General features: G+C 49.3%; 1 protein-coding gene across 1 annotated transcript in view; it reads left to right on the forward strand.

Moving 5' to 3' along the window:
* The window catches only part of heatr4 (HEAT repeat containing 4), a 218,662-nt gene that overhangs the window by 125,216 nt on the left and 70,812 nt on the right, over positions 1–22,634 (forward strand). The window contains exons 8-11 of the mRNA XM_068038394.1: positions 810–914; positions 2,507–2,625; positions 13,299–13,479; positions 18,014–18,083. Of these exons, the coding sequence (XP_067894495.1) occupies positions 810–914; positions 2,507–2,625; positions 13,299–13,479; positions 18,014–18,083 (475 nt within the window). The remainder of the gene's footprint in view (positions 1–809; positions 915–2,506; positions 2,626–13,298; positions 13,480–18,013; positions 18,084–22,634) is intronic.

Genomic DNA, 22,634 nt, shown 5'->3' on the forward strand with positions numbered 1-22,634 from the left:
CGTACTAGCCAACACTTAGCCTGCACTGTCATTTCTAGTCTTTGTTTATTTGTTAGTGCTAATTTAATTTTAGAACTACTAGAAACACGAGATCCAGATTATATTTAATAGATGGATTTTAGCTCACTTTTAAATTAATTACAAATTAATTATATTGAATATTTATTTAACTCTTTATAGTTATCATTGAAAATATAGTGTGCATAGTAAATAAAATATTGAGCTTGATTGCCTCAGGATCTGCCACCAGTCCTCGCTCTGTGATGTCAATTTAAGATTTTTCTATAGATTTGCTTAGCTGCCACAGTTCTCCTCTAAACTGCTCTAATTTCTTACTTAAAGTACTTAAACTAAGAGTGGTTCCAATGATATTACTGGTAGTATCAAAGACTCCCAGGGCATGTACAGCACAAGGTTAGATACGGAGCAAAGCTCCCACTACACTGTCCCATCAAACACTCCCTGGGTAGATACAGCATGGGTTAGATAGAGTAAAATTTCCTCTACAATGTCCCATAAAACACTCCCAGGATAGGTACAGCACGGGTTAGACACAGAGTAAAGCTCCCTCTACACTGTCCCATCAAACACTCCCAGGACAGGTACAGCATGGGTTAGACACAGTAAGGCTCCCTCTACACTGTGCCATCAAACAGTCGCAGGACAGGCACTGCATGAGTTAGACACAGTAAAGCTCCCTTGACACTGTCCCATCAAACACTCTGGCACATTTCTTCCTGGTATTTGGTTAACCAGGCTCTAGGACACTTCCAGCTGGTATTTGGTAAAGCTGCTTTCTGTTTAACCAGACTCTGGCACACTTCATACTGGCGAAGCATCTGAACAGCCGCAATTGGAAAGACAAGGTGCTGGCGTGCCAGGTCCTTTCCTGCCTGCAAGGATCACTTAACAAGGTAGGTCTGAGTTCAATTTGTACAGTTGATTGCATATTCTGGTCCCCTCTTATTGGTGCAAGATTTGAACACTTGCTCCCTGTTTGGTATTGTCCCAGTAACAACTTGCAGATGATGACAGCCCTGAACAGACATGAGACCGGCCTGTAATGTCTGCAGTTTCTGAAGATCAAACCAGCATTTTGAAGAAAAGTCTACTTTCTACTTTCTCTTTCATCATTCAGGCACTAATCCCAGACTGAGAATCTGTCGAGCAGCCTGATGAACAGTACTCCAGAAATGATTCAAATTTAAAAAGTGATCTGTCTCAGGGCATCTCCTCTCAGAATAGCAGCAAGTTTATTTGGATCTTGTTACCCCTTATAAAGCTTGCTGCTGAAATATCTCGAAGTTCACAGATCTAACTGCACTGCTCAGCAGCTTATGGCCGAGACACCAATATTGTCTGTTTATTCCCCATCTGGTTTCTAAACTTTCTGTTTATTCCCCATTCAGCTGCAAAGCTAAATCCCATAAATCTGTTGGGCTTCTAACAGCCAGGGATGGGTTTGTCCTAAGCCCCATCCTATTCACTCTGGAAGAATATGCTATAGAAGGTGAGATGATGTTGGGCAAGAGGAAACTTGTGTGGAGCATGAACACTGGCATAAACCTATTGGGCCAAAAGGCCATTTTGTGTGCTGTACATTCTATGTAATATTTTAGATTCATGTTTATATTCCCCTGTTTATTCCCCATTCAGTTTATAATTCCCCATTTAGTTTCTATTCCTCTACCCCAGACTCAGCATCTTATATGGCGTTAAGTGATATTTGTCCCTTGCCCAGCCATCTTAAAAACATAACAAGAAATAGGAGCAGGAGATGACCATCCAGCCTCTCGAGCCTGCTATACCATTCAAAATTATTATGACAGATTTTGGGCTTCAATTCCACTTTCCTGCCTGCTCCCCATATCTCTTGATTCCCTGAGAAATCAAAAATCTGTCTATTCCAGCCTTAAATATATTCCTGAAAAAAGAGACATGCTGTCAAAGCTTTTCATCTTGCACTCATCAGGACAGATGCAAGAATGCATGCTGTATAAATTGTTGCTCCCTTTGAAATTTGGCATTCTTGCGTCTGTCCCGATGAGTGCAAGATGAAAAGCTTCAACAACATGTCTCTTTTATCAGCATTACTTAAATATATTCAACAATGGAGGATCCACTACCATCTGGGGTAGACAATTCCAAATATTCACAACTCTTTGGGTGAAGAAATTTCTCCTCATGTCAGTCCAAAATGATCATCCCCTTATCCTGAGACTGTGCCCCCATGTTTTAGATTCCCCAGCGAGGGGAAACAACCTTTCAGTATCTGCCCTGTTGAACCCCTTCAGAATCTTGTAAGTTTCTATGAGATAACCTCTCATTCTTCTAAACTTCAGACTCTTCCCACCCATCCAGATCTCTGTGTATTTGGATTTCTGGTTTCAACTATGTGAAAACTCCCTTCAATTTATTTTTATTGATGTGTGTATATATTTTATATATCATTGGAGGCATTAGCTCCAGTGGAATAAAAAGATTTGACCCCTTTTTGATGCCCCAGGACCTGACACACAAGATCGTGCATCTAATGTGGAATGACTGGAACAGCAATGTCCGCCAGGCAGCGACACACTCACTGGGAGCCTTGGGACTGGGGAAGGAAGCCCATGATGAGCTCAGGTAAGGCAGATTTTAGGGGGATGCAGCAGTGAGAGGCTCCATGACCCTGTTGAATGGGTAGAGAGGCTGTGCATATAGCCTGTTCAAAATACTGTGACCTTTGACCTGTGTCTTTCCTGGTGTCGTGCCACTCCTGATCGAGTTTCTTTCAGGACCTGGGTCTCTCAATCCATCTGTTACAGGCTCAGGTCTTCCATAGATACCTACTTGGATCGGTAGCATCAATAGCTCCTGTAAGTGAAGGTAAAACACAGAACTGTCAGTGTGCACGGGGTAAAACACGGGACTGGCTGAGTGTGAGGGGTAAAACACGAGACTGGCTGAGTGTGAGGGGTAAAACTCGGGACTGGCAGAGTGTGAGGGGTAAAACATGGGACTGGCAGAGTGTGAGGGGTAAAACACGGGACTGGCATTGTTTGAGGGGTAAAACGCGGGACTGGCATTGTGTGAGGGGTAAAACGCAGGATTGTCAGTGTGTGAGGGGTAAAATGTGGGACTGGCAGTGTGTGAGGGGTAAAGCACGGGACTGGCAGTGTGTGAGGGGTAAAACACGGGACTGGCAGTGTGTGAGGGTGTCATGCAGGCCCCCCACCTGCCAAGAATAAGACATTAATTTCTCTACATGAACATTGATTTTTAAACTGTTACTGGAGTAAAGAAAGAACTTGTTTTTTAAAAAAAAAAACACCAGACCCTTGACTGGAAAGACATTTACAAAGTAACGGACAGTACTTGGAAAGGACAAAGGGTCCGCTGCCTGCTCCAGTTTAATCACAATCAACTTTTGATTGTCCGACATTGAAGGTGGAGAGGCTAGCATTCCAGGTTAACTGCTAAGATGACCAAATACACAAACAGACGTGGTTAGACCAGTTTAGTCAGATGACTAACTGGCTGTTGGAGTTTTTTGAATTTGCACTTGCCACAGAGATTTAAAACTCAGAAAGCTCTTTGCTCCTGGACTGAGAACATGTCTTTCCTGTCTGCTCCCATCTCTTTCTCACGGAACTGAAGACCCATTGAAGACATACAAACCCCATTAAAGAAAGGATTCCTACAGTGAACAAGGTTCAGGAAGAATACTGGGCCCCAACGAAAAGCAAGATCTACCTACAAAAGGACTAGGGTGAGCTCGAAGCACAGTAACAAGAAATTCTTCTGATATTGCCTCAAATCTCTCTACTTTATTTTTTCTTCTCTTTTCTATCTCTGTTTGCATGTGCATATCGTATATACATGCTAGCGTGGGGCATATATCCATAGGCATTAACCAAATTAGGGTTTAAGTTTTAATAAATTTCACTTTTCTTCTTTAAACCTAAGAAAGCCAGTTTGTGCTCATTTCTTTGCCTTATAATTGGAAAGTGGTGAACAAGGATTCACCAAGGGGGAGCTCAAAACACTGTGTTTAAAAATTAAATCCTGTTACAATAAGTCCAGGTGAAGGCTGAAAGAGACCCCGCGACATCTTTCTTACCTGGTCGTAGCAGGACTGGCAGTGTGGGGTAAAACACAGGATTGGCAGTGTCTGAGGGGTAAAACACAGGATTGGCAGTGTGTGAGGGATAAAACACAGAATTGGCAGTGTCTGAGGGGTAAAACACAGAATTGGCAGTGTGTGAGGGGTAAAACACAGGATTGGCAGTGTGTGAGGGGTAAAACACAGAATTGGCAGTGTGTGAGGGGTAAAACACAGGATTGGCAGTGTCTGAGGGGTAAAACACAGGATTGGCAGTGTGTGAGGGGTAAAACATAGGATTGGCAGTGTCTGAGGGGTAAAACACAGGATTGGCAGTGTGTGAGGGGTAAAACATAGGATTGGCAGTGTGTGAGGGATAAAACACAGAATTGGCAGTGTGTGAGGGGTAAAACATAGGATTGGCAGTGTGTGAGGGGTAAAACACAGGATTGGCAGTGTCTGAGGGGTAAAACACAGGATTGGCAGTGTGTGAGGGGTAAAACACAGGATTGGCAGTGTGTGAGGGATAAAACACAGAATTGGCAGTGTGTGAGGGGTAAAACACAGAATTGGCAGTGTGTGAGGGGTAAAACACAGAATTGGCAGTGTGTGAGGGGTAAAACACAGGATTGGCAGTGTGTGAGGGATAAAACACAGAATTGGCAGTGTCTGAGGGGTAAAACACAGAATTGGCAGTGTGTGAGGGGTAAAACACAGGATTGGCAGTGTGTGAGGGGTAAAACACAGGATTGGCAGTGTGTGAGGGATAAAACACAGAATTGGCAGTGTCTGAGGGGTAAAACACAGAATTGGCAGTGTGTGAGGGGTAAAACACAGAATTGGCAGTGTGTGAGGGGTAAAACACAGGATTGGCAGTGTCTGAGGGGTAAAACACAGGATTGGCAGTGTGTGAGGGGTAAAACATAGGATTGGCAGTGTGTGAGGGATAAAACACAGAATTGGCAGTGTGTGAGGGGTAAAACACAGAATTGGCAGTGTGTGAGGGGTAAAACACAGGATTGGCAGTGTCTGAGGGGTAAAACACAGGATTGGCAGTGTGTGAGGGGTAAAACATAGGATTGGCAGTGTGTGAGGGGTAAAACACAGGATTGGCAGTGTGTGAGGGGTAAAACACAGGATTGGCAGTGTGTGAGGGATAAAACACAGAATTGGCAGTGTGTGAGGGATAAAACACAGAATTGGCAGTGTGTGAGGGGTAAAACACAGAATTGGCAGTGTGTGAGGGATAAAACACAGGATTGGCAGTGTGTGAGGGGTAAAACACAGAATTAGCAGTGTGTGAGGGGTAAAACACAGGATTGGCAGTGTCTGAGGGGTAAAACACAGGATTGGCAGTGTGTGAGGGGTAAAACATAGGATTGGCAGTGTGTGAGGGATAAAACACAGAATTGGCAGTGTGTGAGGGGTAAAACACAGAATTGGCAGTGTGTGAGGGGTAAAACACAGGATTGGCAGTGTCTGAGGGGTAAAACACAGGATTGGCAGTGTCTGAGGGGTAAAACACAGGATTGGCAGTGTCTGAGGGGTAAAACACAGAATTGGCAGTGTGTGAGGGGTAAAACACAGGATTGGCAGTGTGTGAGGGGTAAAACACAGAATTGGCAGTGTGTGAGGGGTAAAACACAGGATTGGCAGTGTCTGAGGGGTAAAACACAGGATTGGCAGTGTGTGAGGGGTAAAACATAGGATTGGCAGTGTGTGAGGGATAAAACACAGAATTGGCAGTGTGTGAGGGGTAAAACACAGAATTGGCAGTGTGTGAGGGGTAAAACACAGGATTGGCAGTGTCTGAGGGGTAAAACACAGGATTGGCAGTGTGTGAGGGGTAAAACATAGAATTGGCAGTGTGTGAGGGGTAAAACACAGGATTGGCAGTGTGTGAGGGGTAAAACACAGGACTGGCAGTGTGTGAGGGGTAAAACACAGGATTGGCAGTGTGTGAGGGGTAAAACATAGGATTGGCAGTGTGTGAGGGGTAAAACATAGGATTGGCAGTGTGTGAGGGGTAAAACACAGGACTGGCAGTGTGTGAGGGGTAAAACACAGGATTGGCAGTGTGTGAGGGGTAAAACACAGGATTGGCAGTGTGTGAGGGGTAAAACAGGATTGGCAGTGTGTGAGGGGTAAAACACAGAATTGGCAGTGTGTGAGGGGTAAAACACAGGATTGGCAGTGTGTGAGGGGTAAAACACAGAATTGGCAGTGTCTGAGGGGTGAAACACAGGATTGGCAGTGTGTGAGGGGTAAAACACAGGACTGACATTGTGTGAGGGGTAAAACACAGGATTGGCAGTGTGTGAGGGGTAAAACATAGGATTGGCAGTGTCTGAGGGGTAAAACATAGGATTGGCAGTGTCTGAGGGGTAAAACACAGGATTGGCAGTGTCTGAGGGGTAAAACACAGGATTGGCAGTGTGTGAGGGGTAAAACACAGGATTGGCAGTGTGTGAGGGGTAAAACACAGGATTGGCAGTGTGTGAGGGGTAAAACACAGGATTGGCAGTGTCTGAGGGGTAAAACACAGGATTGGCAGTGTCTGAGGGGTAAAACACAGGATTGGCAGTGTGTGAGGGGTAAAACACAGGACTGACATTGTGTGAAGGGTAAAACACAGGGCTGGCAATATGTGAGGGGTAAAATGCAGGACTGTCGCTTTGTGAAGGGTAAAATTTGGATCTGCCGGTGTGTGAAGGGTTAAATACAGGACTGCCGGTCTGTGAGGGGTGAAATGCAAGACTGTCGGTTTGATGGAGTAAAACATGGGACTGGCAGTGTCTGAGGGGTAAAATGCAGGACTGGTGGTGTGTGAGGGGTAAAACGCGGGACTGTTGGTATGTCAGGGGTTAAATACGGGACTGTCAGTGTGTGTGGGGTAAAATGCAGCATTGGTGGTGTGTGAGGGGTAGAACACGGGACTGGCAGTGTGTGAGGGGTAAAATGCAGCACTGGTGGTGTGTGAGGGGTAAAATGCGGGACTGTCGGTGTGTGAGGGGTAAAATGCGGGTCTGTCGGTGTGTGAGGGGTAAAATGCGGGACTGGTGGTGTGTGTGGGGTAAAATGCAGCACTGGTGGTGTGTGAGGGGTAAAATGCGGGACTGTCGGTGCGTGAGGGGTAAAATGCGGGACTGTCGGTGTGTGAGGGGTAAAATGCGGGACTGTCGGTGTGGGAGGGGCAGAACACGGGACTGGCAGTGTGTGAGGGGTAAAATGCGGGTCTGTCGGTGTGTGAGGGGTAAAATGCGGGACTGTCGGTGTGTGAGGGGTAAAATGCGGGACTGTCGGTGTGTGAGGGGTAAAATGCGGGTCTGTCGGTGTGTGAGGGATAAAATGCAGGACTGGCGGTGTGTGAGGGGTAAAATGCAGCACTGGTGGTGTGTGAGGGGTAGAACACGGGACTGGCAGTGTGTGAGGGGTAAAATGCGGGACTGTCGGTGTGTCAGGGGGTAAATGCAGGACTGTCGGTGTGTCAGGGGGTAAATGCAGGACTGGCGGTGTGTGAGGGTTAAAATGCGGGACTGGCGGTGTGGGAGGGGTAAAATGCGGGACTGGCGGTGTGTCGGGTTAAATGCGGTACTGTCGGTGTGTCGGGTTAAATGTGGGACTGTCGGTGTGTCAGGGGTTAAATGCGGGACTGTCAGTGTGTGAGGGGGTAAATGCAGCACTGTCAGTGTGTGAGGGGTAAAATGCAGGACTGGCGGTGTGTGAGGGGTAAAATGCGGGACTGTCGGTGTGTGAGGGGTAAAATGCGGGTCTGTCGGTGTGTGAGGGGTAAAATGCGGGACTGGTGGTGTGTGTGGGGTAAAATGCAGCACTGGTGGTGTGTGAGGGGTAAAATGCGGGACTGTCGGTGCGTGAGGGGTAAAATGCGGGACTGTCGGTGTGTGAGGGGTAAAATGCGGGACTGTCGGTGTGGGAGGGGCAGAACACGGGACTGGCAGTGTGTGAGGGGTAAAATGCGGGTCTGTCGGTGCGTGAGGGGTAAAATGCGGGACTGTCGGTGTGTGAGGGGTAAAATGCGGGACTGTCGGTGTGGGAGGGGCAGAACACGGGACTGGCAGTGTGTGAGGGGTAAAATGCGGGTCTGTCGGTGTGTGAGGGGTAAAATGCGGGACTGTCGGTGTGTGAGGGGTAAAATGCGGGACTGTCGGTGTGTGAGGGGTAAAATGCGTGTCTGTCGGTGTGTGAGGGATAAAATGCAGGACTGGCGGTGTGTGAGGGGTAAAATGCAGCACTGGTGGTGTGTGAGGGGTAGAACACGGGACTGGCAGTGTGTGAGGGGTAAAATACGGGTCTGTCGGTGTGTCGGGTTAAATGCAGGACGGTTGGTATGTCAGGGGTTAAATACGGGACTGTCAGTGTGTGAGGGGTAAAATGCGGGTCTGTCAGTGTGTGAGGGGTAAAATGCGGGTCTGTCGGTGTGTGAGGGGTAAAATGCGGGACTGTCGGTGTGTGAGGGGTAAAATGCGGGACTGTCGGTGTGTCAGGGGGTAAATGCAGGACTGGCAGTGTGTGAGGGGTAAAATGCGGGACTGGCGGTGTGGGAGTGGTAAAATGCGGGACTGGCGGTGTGTCGGGTTAAATGCGGTACTGTCGGTGTGTCGGGTTAAATGTGGGACTGTCGGTGTGTCAGGGGTTAAATGCGGGACTGTTGGTATGTCAGGGGTTAAATACGGGACTGTCAGTGTGTGAGGGGTAAAATGCGGGTCTGTCGGTGTGTGAGGGGTAAAATGCGGGTCTGTCGGTGTGTGAGGGGTAAAATGCGGGACTGTCGGTGTGTGAGGGGTAAAATGCGGGACTGTCGGTGTGTCAGGGGGTAAATGCAGGACTGGCGGTGTGTGAGGGTTAAAATGCGGGACTGGCGGTGTGGGAGGGGTAAAATGCGGGACTGGCGGTGTGTCGGGTTAAATGCGGTACTGTCGGTGTGTCGGGTTAAATGTGGGACTGTCGGTGTGTCAGGGGTTAAATGCGGGACTGTCAGTGTGTGAGGGGGTAAATGCAGCACTGTCAGTGTGTGAGGGGTAAAATGCAGGACTGGCGGTGTGTGAGGGGTAAAATGCGGGACTGTCGGTGTGTGAGGGGTAAAATGCGGGTCTGTCGGTGTGTGAGGGGTAAAATGCGGGACTGGTGGTGTGTGTGGGGTAAAATGCAGCACTGGTGGTGTGTGAGGGGTAAAATGCGGGACTGTCGGTGCGTGAGGGGTAAAATGCGGGACTGTCGGTGTGTGAGGGGTAAAATGCGGGACTGTCGGTGTGGGAGGGGCAGAACACGGGACTGGCAGTGTGTGAGGGGTAAAATGCGGGTCTGTCGGTGCGTGAGGGGTAAAATGCGGGACTGTCGGTGTGTGAGGGGTAAAATGCGGGACTGTCGGTGTGGGAGGGGCAGAACACGGGACTGGCAGTGTGTGAGGGGTAAAATGCGGGTCTGTCGGTGTGTGAGGGGTAAAATGCGGGACTGTCGGTGTGTGAGGGGTAAAATGCGGGACTGTCGGTGTGTGAGGGGTAAAATGCGGGTCTGTCGGTGTGTGAGGGATAAAATGCAGGACTGGCGGTGTGTGAGGGGTAAAATGCAGCACTGGTGGTGTGTGAGGGGTAGAACACGGGACTGGCAGTGTGTGAGGGGTAAAATACGGGTCTGTCGGTGTGTCGGGTTAAATGCAGGACGGTTGGTATGTCAGGGGTTAAATACGGGACTGTCAGTGTGTGAGGGGTAAAATGCGGGTCTGTCAGTGTGTGAGGGGTAAAATGCGGGTCTGTCGGTGTGTGAGGGGTAAAATGCGGGACTGTCGGTGTGTGAGGGGTAAAATGCGGGACTGTCGGTGTGTCAGGGGGTAAATGCAGGACTGGCAGTGTGTGAGGGGTAAAATGCGGGACTGGCGGTGTGGGAGGGGTAAAATGCGGGACTGGCGGTGTGTCGGGTTAAATGCGGTACTGTCGGTGTGTCGGGTTAAATGTGGGACTGTCGGTGTGTCAGGGGTTAAATGCGGGACTGTTGGTATGTCAGGGGTTAAATACGGGACTGTCAGTGTGTGAGGGGTAAAATGCGGGTCTGTCGGTGTGTGAGGGGTAAAATGCGGGTCTGTCGGTGTGTGAGGGGTAAAATGCGGGACTGTCGGTGTGTCAGGGGGTAAATGCAGGACTGGCGGTGTGTGAGGGTTAAAATGCGGGACTGGCGGTGTGGGAGGGGTAAAATGCGGGACTGGCGGTGTGTCGGGTTAAATGCGGTACTGTCGGTGTGTCGGGTTAAATGTGGGACTGTCGGTGTGTCAGGGGTTAAATGCGGGACTGTCAGTGTGTGAGGGGGTAAATGCAGCACTGTCAGTGTGTGAGGGGTAAAATGCAGGACTGGCGGTGTGTGAGGGGTAAAATGCGGGACTGTCGGTGTGTGAGGGGTAAAATGCGGGTCTGTCGGTGTGTGAGGGGTAAAATGCGGGACTGGTGGTGTGTGTGGGGTAAAATGCAGCACTGGTGGTGTGTGAGGGGTAAAATGCGGGACTGTCGGTGCGTGAGGGGTAAAATGCGGGACTGTCGGTGTGTGAGGGGTAAAATGCGGGACTGTCGGTGTGGGAGGGGCAGAACACGGGACTGGCAGTGTGTGAGGGGTAAAATGCGGGTCTGTCGGTGTGTGAGGGGTAAAATGCGGGACTGTCGGTGTGTGAGGGGTAAAATGCGGGACTGTCGGTGTGTGAGGGGTAAAATGCGGGTCTGTCGGTGTGTCGGATAAAATGCAGGACTGGCGGTGTGTGAGGGGTAAAATGCAGCACTGGTGGTGTGTGAGGGGTAGAACACGGGACTGGCAGTGTGTGAGGGGTAAAATACGGGTCTGTCGGTGTGTCGGGTTAAATGCAGGACTGTTGGTATGTCAGGGGTTAAATACGGGACTGTCAGTGTGTGAGGGGTAAAATGCGGGTCTGTCGGTGTGTGAGGGGTAAAATGCGGGACTGTCGGTGTGTGAGGGGTAAAATGCGGGACTGTCGGTGTGTCAGGGGGTAAATGCAGGACTGGCGGTGTGTGAGGGTTAAAATGCGGGACTGGCGGTGTGGGAGGGGTAAAATGCGGGACTGGCGGTGTGTCGGGTTAAATGCGGTACTGTCGGTGTGTCGGGTTAAATGTGGGACTGTCGGTGTGTCAGGGGTTAAATGCGGGACTGTCAGTGTGTGAGGGGGTAAATGCAGCACTGTCAGTGTGTGAGGGGTAAAATGCAGGACTGGCGGTGTGTGAGGGGTAAAATGCAGCATTGGTGGTGTGTGAGGGGTAGAACACGGGACTGGCAGTGTGTGTGGGGTAAAATGCAGCACTGGTGTGTGAGGGGTAAAATGCGGGACTGTCGGCGTGTGAGGGTTAAAATGCGGGTCTGTCGGTGTGTGAGGGGTAAAATGCGGGACTGGTGGTGTGTGTGGGGTAAAATGCAGCACTGGTGGTGTGTGAGGGGTAAAATGCGGGACTGTCGGTGTGGGAGGGGTTCAATGCAGGACTGGCGGTGTGGGAGGGGTAGAATGCGGGTGTGTGAGGGGTAGGATGCGGGACTGTCGTTTTGTGAGGGGTAAACTGCGGGAATGGCAGTGTGGGAGGGGTTCAATGCTGGACTGGCGGTGTGGGAGGGGTAAAAAGTGGGACTGTCGGTGTGTGAGGGGTAAAATGCGGGACTGTCGGTGTGTGAGGGGTAAAATGCGGGACTGTCGGTGTGGGAGGGGTAGAACACGGGAGTGGCAGTGTGTGAGGGGTAAAATGCGGGTCTGTCGGTGTGTGAGGGGTAAAATGCAGGACTGTCGGTGTGTGAGGGGTAAAATGCGGGACTGTCGGTGTGTGAGGGGTAAAATGCGGGTCTGTCGGTGTGTCGGATAAAATGCAGGACTGGCGGTGTGTGAGGGGTAAAATGCAGCACTGGTGGTGTGTGAGGGGTAGAACACGGGACTGGCAGTGTGTGAGGGGTAAAATACGGGTCTGTCGGTGTGTCGGGTTAAATGCAGGACTGTTGGTATGTCAGGGGTTAAATACGGGACTGTCAGTGTGTGAGGGGTAAAATGCGGGTCTGTCGGTGTGTGAGGGGTAAAATGCGGGACTGTCGGTGTGTGAGGGGTAAAATGCGGGACTGTCGGTGTGTCAGGGGGTAAATGCAGGACTGGCGGTGTGTGAGGGGTAAAATGCAGGACTGGCAGTGTGTGAGAGGTAAAATGCGGGACTGGCGGTGTGGGAGGGGTAAAATGCGGTACTGTCGGTGTGTCGGGTTAAATGTGGGACTGTCGGTGTGTCAGGGGCTAAATGCGGGACTGTCAGTGTGTGAGGGGGTAAATGCAGGACTGTCGGTGTGTGAGGGGTAAAATGCGGGACTGGCGGTGTGGGAGGGGTAAAATGCGGGACAGGCAGTGTGGGAGGGGTAAAATGCGGGACTGACGGTGTGGGAGGGGTTCAATGCAGGACTGACGGTGTGGGAGGGGTTCAATGCAGGACTGGCGGTGTGGGAGGGGTAAAATGCGGGACTGGCGGTGTGGGAGGGGTAAAATGCAGGACTGGCGGTGTGGGAGGGGTTCAATGCAGGACTGTCGGTGTGTGAGGGGTAAAATGCAGGACTGTCGGTGTGTGAGGGGTAAAATGCGGGACTGGCGGTGTGGGGGGGTAAAATGCAGGACTGTCGGTGTGGGAGGGGTTAAATGCAGGACTGTCGGTGTGGGAGGAGTTAAATGCAGGACTGTCGGTGTGGGAGGGGTTAAATGCGGGACTGTCGGTGTGGGAGGGGTTAAATGCAGGACTGTCGGTGTGGGAGGAGTTAAATGCAGGACTGGCGGTGTGTCAGGGGTTAAATGCGGGACTGGCGGTGTGGGAGGGGTTCAATGCAGGACTGTCGGTGTGGGAGGAATTAAATGCAGGACTTCGGTGTGTCAGGGGTTAAATGCGGGACTGGCGGTGTGGGAGGGGTTCAATGCAGGACTGTCGGTGTGGGAGGAGTTAAATGCGGGACTGTCGGTGTGTGAGGGATTAAATGCGGGACTGGCAGTGTGGGAGGGGTTAAATGCAGGACTGTCGGTGTGGGAGGGGTTAAATGCAGGACTGGCAGTGTGGGAGGGGTTAAATGCAGGACTGTCGGTGTGGGAGGGGTTAAATGCAGGACTGTCGGTGTGGGAGGGGTTAAATGCGGGACTGGCAGTGTGGGAGGGGTAAAATACAGAGCCATTTTAATGTGTGGACTTGTGTTGCAGGGAGAGGCTGGATAAAGGGGACAGCAGGACCCGAATCGAGGCCTTGTCATGCATTGGCCAGCTTGGTGTGATGACAGGCAAACTGATGCCCAGCTTCCTAGAATGTTTCAGAGACGATTTCATCGGTGTACGGAGAGAGGCGTGCCTGACAGCGGGTTTGCTGAGGATAAAAGATGAGCAGGTATGGCAGAGTAATACTGCATTACTCTCAACTACTGCCCACACAACCCATAAGCACAGAGAAACAGAAAGCAGATTTGACCATTTATAGTTAAAAATGTACTTGTGAGTCAACAGTTTAAAATACTCTACTTACAAGATATTTATACGTTTGCTTCCCCACGTTACTTAATTGTTGTCTGGAATTTTGGTTGCTTTTCTGTCAACATTTCCCATTCTAAATGGCTGTGTCAACCGTCTCAATGTAGTGCTGACTCCGGCCACTAAGGGTCTGTGGAGTGAGTTTGGAGAAAAATTCAGAACTCTCTTGCCATCTTATACATAAGAAAAAATGGGCGATGTCACCTGAAAATTCCTACTTTCTTATGCCAGGAAAAGCTTATAATGGGATGTCTACTTTGTCTATCCATTCGATGGCCTCCTGAGACACAGATGAGATGTGGCTGATGAATGAGAGTCCTGTCTAGGGTGACAGCGAAGTATTTTGGGTGAGGGTCATGGGTAAGTTGCACTCTGCAAAAGGGAACATTGAGTTCTTTCCTGGTGGCACTATTGTTCAGATGGAACAGCAGCATAAATGTCTTGTCTGGATTGGAGAAGACGTCAAGTTGGGAAGTAGCATTCCAGTAGGCCTAGGTTGCATCCGACTTGCTTCAGTGCCATATCATCACATAGATGAACATCCAGGATTTGGTGCAGGGCATTTCCATTGTGTAAATGTTGAAAAAGGCTGGTTCCCTGTGACGGAGCATTGTTGAGTGTCTATGTTCAACTGGTCTTGTCACCAAGTGTGAAACTTACAGTTGCTCGTTAGTGTTGATAACCCTGAGAGTTTAGCAGCATTGAATGATTGTTGATAGCTTCAGTAGCAGGCCTTCATGCTAGTTAGTGTTGTATATTGTTTATGAAAGCAGCTCCAGTCTTCAGCCTCCTTGTAGACTGTAGTCAGAAGGGCAATTGGATGGTAGCTCTTGGGAATATGGGCTGGCTTTCCTGGCTTTAGGATGGCAATGGCGCAGACTTCAAGCATTTTCCCAGTATTAGGGATGTTGGAGGCATGTTTGGAAAGCCACAGCTTTCCATGTGGGCCCTGGAACTTGAATTGATCCTTCGGCCTTCCCAGACAAGGCGGCTGTCAACGTTGTGTCTGCCCTTTTGGGTGGTGTGTGGAGTGACATTTTGCAGAGAGAGCTTAAGCAGTCTTTCACTCTGTTTGTTTTCAGTGGTAGTCATTGCCTTTGAGTTGGTTATGTGACTGGAACGCAAGAATTCCAGGTTTTCAATGTTTTTTCCCAACATGCTAATCTGCCTTCATCCAGGGAATCCTGTTGCTGCATCTGGGTCTTGTGTGACATTAAAATGTCAGAATATAAACAGAAAATGCTGGAAATACTCTGCAGGTCAAGCAGCATCTGTAGAGAGAGAAACATTTCAGGTCGATGAGTCACCAGAACTGGGAAAAGTTAGAAATTTAATATGTTTTAAAGCTAGTAAAGGGGTGGAGGGGGTCGGTGCCGGTGGGGAAAAAAACAAAAGGGAAAGTTTGTGATAGGTGGAAGACAGGAAAAATTAAAGGACAAAAGGGTTGGTGGTGCAAGGCCAAAGGGTGTGGTAATGAGACAAGGAGGTGTGAACAATAGAATGGTGAATGGCTACCATCCGTAATCAAAACAAGAGAAACAAGACAGTAAATCCAAAATCTGCAAAGAAAAGGGAAACAAAACGGGGGTAGAGGGTACGGTCTGAAATTGTTGAACTCGATGCTGAGTCTGGAAGGTTGTAAAGTGCCTTATTGAAAGATGAGATGCTGTTCCTTGAACATGCATTGAACCTCATTGCTGTTCACACCTCCTGTGGACACATCTTTTGTTTCATTTCTTGTCTCATTACCAAACTCCCTTTGGATAGGTGTTAAGGTGGTTAGGAAGTCATATGGGATACTTGCCTTAAGAGCAGGGAGGTTATGATGGAGCTGTATAAAACGCTAGTAAGGCCCCAGCTGGAATACTGTGTACTGTTCTGGGCACCACACTATAGGAAGGATGTGATTGCACTGGAGAGGGTGCAGAGGAGATTCACCAGGATGTTGCCTGGGCTGGAGCATTTCAGCTATGAAGAGAGACTGGATAGGCTTGGGTTGTTTTCCTTAAAGCAGGGAAGGCTGAGGGCGGACCTGATTGAGGTGTACAAAATTATGAGGGGCATTGATAGGGTAGATGGGAAGAATCTTTTTACTTAGCGGAGGAGTCAATAACCAGGGGGCATAGATTTAAGGTAAGGGGCAGGAGGTTTCAAGGGGATTTGAGGAAAAATGTTTTCACCCAGAAGGTGGTTGGAATCTGGAACACACTTCCTGAAGGGGTGGTAGAGGCAGGAACCCTCACAACATTTAAAAAGTATTTAGATGAGCACTTGAAAGACCATAGCATACGAGGCTACGGGCCAAGTGCTGGAAAATGGGATTAGAATAGTTAGGTGCTTGATGGCCGGCGCCGACACGATGGGCCGAAGGGCCTGTTTCTGTGCTGTATAACTCTATGGCTCTATGGATCTTGGGAAGGAGGTTAAAGCGGGCTGTTCAGAATCGGGGGACTATGAGGTCGGAGGTTGTGGAGGAAAGATCTCCATAGATGAGGTCATTGACAGTGGCATTAAACTCTGTCAGTAATCTCATCTCCTGCGACCTGCATGGCAAATATTCTTTCCAGTAACCACACGGGATAGTTCTGGTGGGCCCCACTTTTTGCAGTCGAGCAAAATGTGAGTGGGGAAAGTTTTTGAGGATCTTCAGGGAGCAGGTAAGTAGCCATCTTTTGCTGTCACCGGTCATGAAACAGAGGCCCGGTGAGAATTTCTTCTCAAACACAACAGGCAGCAACTGACCTTGAATGTCTGTTCTAGGAATCTGAGCTTTGTTTGTGTTAGAGATGAGCTCAAATCCCTAAAGCTTCAGTAAGTGAAGCCATTGCCTGGTGTGGCATTGAGTCACACAGAGCACAAAACCGCCCGCCTGTGCCAAGTGTCCTGATCTCAGCTGGTGGTGGCAGTAGGAATTCTACAATTAGCCTTGTGTCCTGAGCTGAGGAAGAGAAAAAAGCCAGCCTTACAGATGCCTCATGAGAGGGAGGGCGGGTCAGCCCGTGTTCCTGATTCGGATTCCCATCCAGTGAGGGCGGGTCAGCCCGTGTTCCTGATTCGGATTCCCATCCAGTGAGGGCGGGTCAGCCCGCGTTCCTGATTCGGATTCCCATCCAGTGAGGGCGGGTCAGCCCGTGTTCCTGATTCGGATTCCCATCCAGTGAGGGAGGGTCAGCCCATGTTCCTGATTCTGATTCCTATCCAGTGAGGGAGGGTCAGCCTGCATTCCTGATTCGGATTCCCATCCAGTGAGGGAGGGTCAGCCTGCATTCCTGATTCGGATTCCCATCCAGTGAGGGAGGGTCAGCCCGTGTTCCTGATTCGGATTCCCATCCAGTGAGGGAGGGTCAGCCTGCATTCCTGATTCGGATTCCCATCCAGTGAGGGAGGGTCAGCCCGTGTTCCTGACTCTTATTCCCATCCAGTGAGGGAGGGTCAGCCCGTGTTCCTGATTCGGATTCCCATCCAGTGAGGGAGGGTCAGCCTGCATTCCTGATTCTGATTCCCATCCAGTGAGGGAGGGTCAGCCTGCATTCCTGATTCGGATTCCCATCCAGTGAGGGAGGGTCAGCCCGTGTTCCTGATTCGGATTCCCATCCAGTGAGGGAGGGTCAGCCCGTGTTCCTGATTCGGATTCCCATCCAGTGAGGGAGGGTCAGCCTGCATTCCTGATTCGGATTTCCATCCAGTGAGGGAGGGTCAGCCTGCATTCCTGATTCGGATTCCCATCCAGTGAGGGAGGGTCAGCCCGTGTTCCTGATTTGGATTCCCATCCAGTGAGGGAGGGTCAGCCTGCATTCCTGATTCGGATTTCCATCCAGTGAGGGAGGGTCAGCCTGCATTCCTGATTCGGATCCCCATCCAGTGAGGGAGGGTCAGCCTGCATTCCTGATTCGGATTCCCATCCAGTGAGGGAGGGTCAGCCTGCATTCCTGATTCGGATTCCCATCCAGTGAGGGAGGGTCAGCCCGTGTTCCTGATTCTGATTCCCATCCAGTGAGGGAGGGTCAGCCTGCATTCCTGATTCTGATTCCCATCCAGTGAGGGAGGGTCAGCCCGTGTTCCTGACTCTTATTCCCATCCAGTGAGGGAGGGTCAGCCTGCATTCCTGATTCTGATTCCCATCCAGTGAGGGAGGGTCAGCCTGCATTCCTGATTCGGATTCCCATCCAGTGAGGATGGGTCAGCCTGCATTCCTGATTCGGATTCCCATCCAGTGATTCCAGCTGGAACATTGGACAGAGTGGTCCTCCCATGTTGGATGAGCTTGCTAACATCCACTGCCTGACCATGAGAGATGTTTGCCATCAAGAGCCAGGGCTTTGAGGAAAGGAAAGAAAAACAGGGAGGGCCAGAGGAATCCAAGTATGTTGAGCACCACTTTGTGTCATCTCCAGGTCCTTGAACATCTGGTGCACCTGATGCAGTCTGACCACATCTGGAAAGTCAAAGCCTACGCAATCAAAGGTAGGTGTCTGCGCATCTCCCGACAGATTGGTCATAATATGTGGAAAGTCAACTTTATTATTCAATTCAATACATGTTCACCAAGTGCTTCAAATACCCGTCTCGAGCTCCCACATGTGACTCTAACAGCACTGAATTTCTGAAGTTTGACTCTCTGATGTCTTTGGAGTTCCCATGCGTGACCTAATCATGAGTCTACAGTTCCTGGGTGTGACTCTCTAATGAGTCTCTCGTTCCTGGGTGTGACACTCTGATGAGTCTCTAGTTCCTGGGTGTGGCACTCATATTAGTCTGTAGTTCCTGGGTGTGACTCTGTAATGAGTCTCTAGTTCCACAGTGAGACTCTCCAATGAGTCTCTAGTTCCTGGGTGTGGCACTCATATTAGTCTGTAGTTCCTGGGTGTGACTCTGTAATGAGTCTCTAGTTCCACGGTGAGACTCTCTAATGAGTCTGTAGTTCCTGGGTGTGACTCTCTAATGAGTCACTAGTTCCACGGTGAGACTCTCTAATGAGTCTGTAGTTCCTGGGTGTGACTCTCTAATGAGTCACTAGTTCCACGGTGAGACTCTCTAATGAGTCTGTAGTTCCTGGGTGTGACTCTGTAATGAGTCTCTAGTTCCACGGTGAGACTCTCTAATGAGTCTCTAGTTCCTGGGTGTGGCACTCATATTAGTCTGTAGTTCCTGGGTGTGACTCTGTAATGAGTCTCTAGTTCCACGGTGAGACTCTCTAATGAGTCTGTAGTTCCTGGGTGTGACTCTCTAATGAGTCACTAGTTCCACGGTGAGACTCTCTAATGAGTCTGTAGTTCCTGGGTGTGACTCTCTAATGAGTCACTAGTTCCACGGTGAGACTCTCTAATGAGTCTGTAGTTCCTGGGTGTGACTCTCTAATGAGTCACTAGTTCCACGGTGAGACTCTCTAATGAGTCTGTAGTTCCTGGGTGTGACTCTCTAATGAGTCACTAGTTCCACGGTGAGACTCTCTAATGAGTCTCTAGTTCCTGGGTGTGACTCTCTAATGAGTCACTAGTTCCACGGTGAGACTCTCTAATGAGTCTCTAGTTGCTGGGTGTGACAGTCAAATGAGTCTCTGTTTACTGGGTGTGACTCTGTAATGAGTCTCTAGTTCCTGGGTGTGATTAATGAGTCTCTAGTTCCTGGGTGTGACTCGCTAATCAGTCTCTAGTTCCTGGGTGTGACTCGCTAATCAGTCTCTAGTTCCTGGGTGTGACATTCTAATGAGTCTCTAGTTCCTGGGTGTGACTCTGTAATGAGTCTCTAGTTCCTGGGTGTGGTTCTCTAATGAGTCTCTAGTTCCTAGGTGTGACTCTGTAATGCATCTCTAGTTCCTGGGTGTGACTCTCTAATGAGTCTGTAGTTCCTGGGTGTGACTCTCCAATGAGTCTCTAGTTCCTGGGTGTGGTTCTCTAATGAGTCTCTAGTTCCTAGGTGTGACTCTGTAATGAGTCTCTATTTCCTGGGTGTGACTCTCTAATGAGTCTCCAATTCCTGGGTGTGCCTCTCCAATGAGTCTCCAGTTCCTGGGTGTGACTCTGTAATGAGTCTCTATTTCCTGGGTGTGACTCTCTAATGAGTCTCTATTTCCTGGGTGTGCCTCTCCAATGAGTCTCCAGTTCCTGGGTGTGACTCTGTAATGAGTCTCTATTTCCTGGGAGCGACACTCAAATGAGTCTCTAGTTTTTGGGTGCGACTCTCTAATGAGTCTCTAGTTCCTGGGTCTTAAATTCTAATGAGTCTCCAGATCCTGGGTGTGACTCTGTAATGAGTCTCTAGTTCCTGGGTGTGACTCTCTAATGAGTCTCCAATTCCTGGGTGTGCCTCTCCAATGAGTCTCCAGTTCCTGGGTGTGACTCTGTAATGAGTCTCTATTTCCTGGGTGTGACTCTCTAATGAGTCTCTATTTCCTGGGTGTGCCTCTCCAATGAGTCTCCAGTTCCTGGGTGTGACTCTGTAATGAGTCTCTATTTCCTGGGAGCGACACTCAAATGAGTCTCTAGTTTTTGGGTGCGACTCTCTAATGAGTCTCCAGTTCCTGGGTGTGACATTCTAATGAGTCTCCAGTTCCTGGGTGTGACTCTCTAATGAGTCTCTAGTTCCTGCGTGTGACATTCTAATGAGTCTCTAGTTCCTGGGTCTTTCATTCTAATGAGTCTCTAGTTCCTGGGTGTGACTCTCCAATGAGTCTCCAGTTCCTGGGTGTGACATTCTAATGAGTCTCTAGTTCCTGGGTGTGACATTCTAATGAGTCTCTAGTTCCTGGGTCTTTCATTCTAATGAGTCTCTAGTTCCTGGGTGTGACTCTCCAATGAGTCTCCAGTTCCTGGATGTGACATTCTAATGAGTCTCCAGTTCCTGGGTGTGACTCTGTAATGAGTCTCCAGTTCCTGGGTGTGACATTCTAATGAGTCTCTAGTTCCTGGGTGTGACATTCTAATGAGTCTCTAGTTCCTGGGTCTTTCATTCTAATGAGTCTCTAGTTCCTGGGTGTGACTCTCCAATGAGTCTCCAGTTCCTGGGTGTGACATTCTAATGAGTCTCCAATTCCTGGGTGTGACATTCTAATGAGTCTATAGTTCCTGGCTGTGACTCTGTAATGAGTCTCTATTTCCTGGGAGCGACACCAATGAGTCTCCTAGTTTTTGGGTGCGACTCTCCAATGAGTCTCTCGTTCCTGGGTCTTACATTCTAATGAGTCTCTATTTCCTGGGTGTGACTCTGTAATGAGTCTCTAGTTCCTGGGTGTGACTCTCTAATGAGTCTCTAGTTGTTGGGTGTGACAGTCAAATGAGTCTCTAGTTCCTGGGTGTGACTCTCTAATGAGTCTCTAGTTCCTGGGTGTGACTCTCTAATGAGTCTCCAGTTCCTGAGTGTGACTCTGTAATGAGTCTCTATTTCCTGGGTGCGACACTGCAATGAGTCTCTAGTTCCTGGGTGTGACTCTGTAATGAGTCTCCAGTTCCTGGGTGTGACTCTCGAATGAGTCACTCGTTCCTGGGTGAGACTCTCTAATGAATCTCTAGTTCCTGGGTGTGACAGTCAAATGAGTCTCTAGTTCCTGGGTGTGACTCTCTAATGAGTCTCTAGTTGTTGGGTGTGACTCTCTAATGAGTCACTAGTTCCTGGGTGAGACTCTCTAATGAGTCTCTAGTTCCTGGGTGTGATGAATGAGTCTCTAGTGCCTGGGTGTGATTCTCTAATGAGTCTCTAGTTCCTGGGTGTGACTCTCTAATCAGTCTGTCTATCCTGGGTGTGACACTCTAATTTGTCTCTAGTTCCTGGGTGTGACTCTGTAATGAGTCTCTATTTCCTGGGTGCGACACTCCAATGAGTCTCTAGTGCCTGGGTGTGATTAATGAGTCTCTAGTGCCTGGGTGTGATTCTCTAATGAGTCACTAGTTCCTGGGTGTGACATTCTAATGAGTCTCTAGTTCCTGGGTGTGACATTCTAATGAGTCTCTAGTTCCTGGGTGTGACTCTGTAATGAGTCTCTATTTCCTGGGTGCGACACTGCAATGAGTCTCTAGTTACTGGGTGTGACTCGCTAATCAGTCTCTAGTTCCTGGTTGTGACTCTGTAATGAGTCTCTAGTTCCTGGGTGTGACTCTGTAATGAGTCTCGAGTTCCTGGGTGTGACTCTGTAATGAGTCTCTATTTCCTGGGTGCGACACTGCAATGAGTCACTAGTTACTGGGTGTGACTCGCTAATCAGTCTCTAGTTCCTGCTTGTGACACTCTAATGAGTCTCTAGTTCCTGGATGTGACTCTCTAATGAGTCTCTAGTTCCTGGTTGTGACTCTGTAATGAGTCTCTAGTTCCTGGGTGTGACTCTGTAATGAGTCTCTAGTTCCTGCGTGTGACAGTCAAATGAGTCTCTAGTTCCTGGGTGCGACACTGCAATGAGTCTCTAGTTACTGGGTGTGCCTCTCCAATGAGTCTCTAGTTCCTGGGTGTGCCTCTCCAATGAATCTTTAGTTCCTGCGTGTGACAGTCAAATGAGTCTCTAGTTCCTGGGTGTGACTCTGTAATGAGTCTCCAGTTCCTGGGTGTGACTCTCTAATGAGTCACTAGTTCCTCGGTGAGACTCTCTAATGAGTCTCTAGTTCCTGGGTGTGACAGTCAAATGAGTCTCTGTTTACAGGGTGTGACTCTGTAATGAAACTCTCGTTCCTGGGTGTGACTCTGTAGTGAGTCTCTAGTCCCTGGGTGTGATTCTCTAATCAATCTGTAGTTCCTGGGTGTGACACTAAAATGAGTCTCCTGTGCCTGGGTGTGACTCTGTAATGAGTCTCTATTTCCTGGGTGCGACACTGCAATGAGTCTCTAGTTACTGGGTGTGACTCTCTAATGAGTCTCTAGTTCCTGGTTGTGACTCTGTAATGAGTCTCTAGTTCCTGGGTGTGACTCTGTAATGAGTCTCTAGTTCCTGGGTGTGACTCTGTAATGAGTCTCTATTTCCTGGGTGCGACACTGCAATGAGTCTCTAGTTACTGGGTGTGCCTCTCCAATGAGTCTAGTTCCTGGGTGTGC

Source organism: Heterodontus francisci, chromosome 9 (genome assembly GCF_036365525.1).
Source record: "Heterodontus francisci isolate sHetFra1 chromosome 9, sHetFra1.hap1, whole genome shotgun sequence".
Classification (NCBI taxonomy): Eukaryota; Metazoa; Chordata; class Chondrichthyes; order Heterodontiformes; family Heterodontidae; genus Heterodontus; species Heterodontus francisci.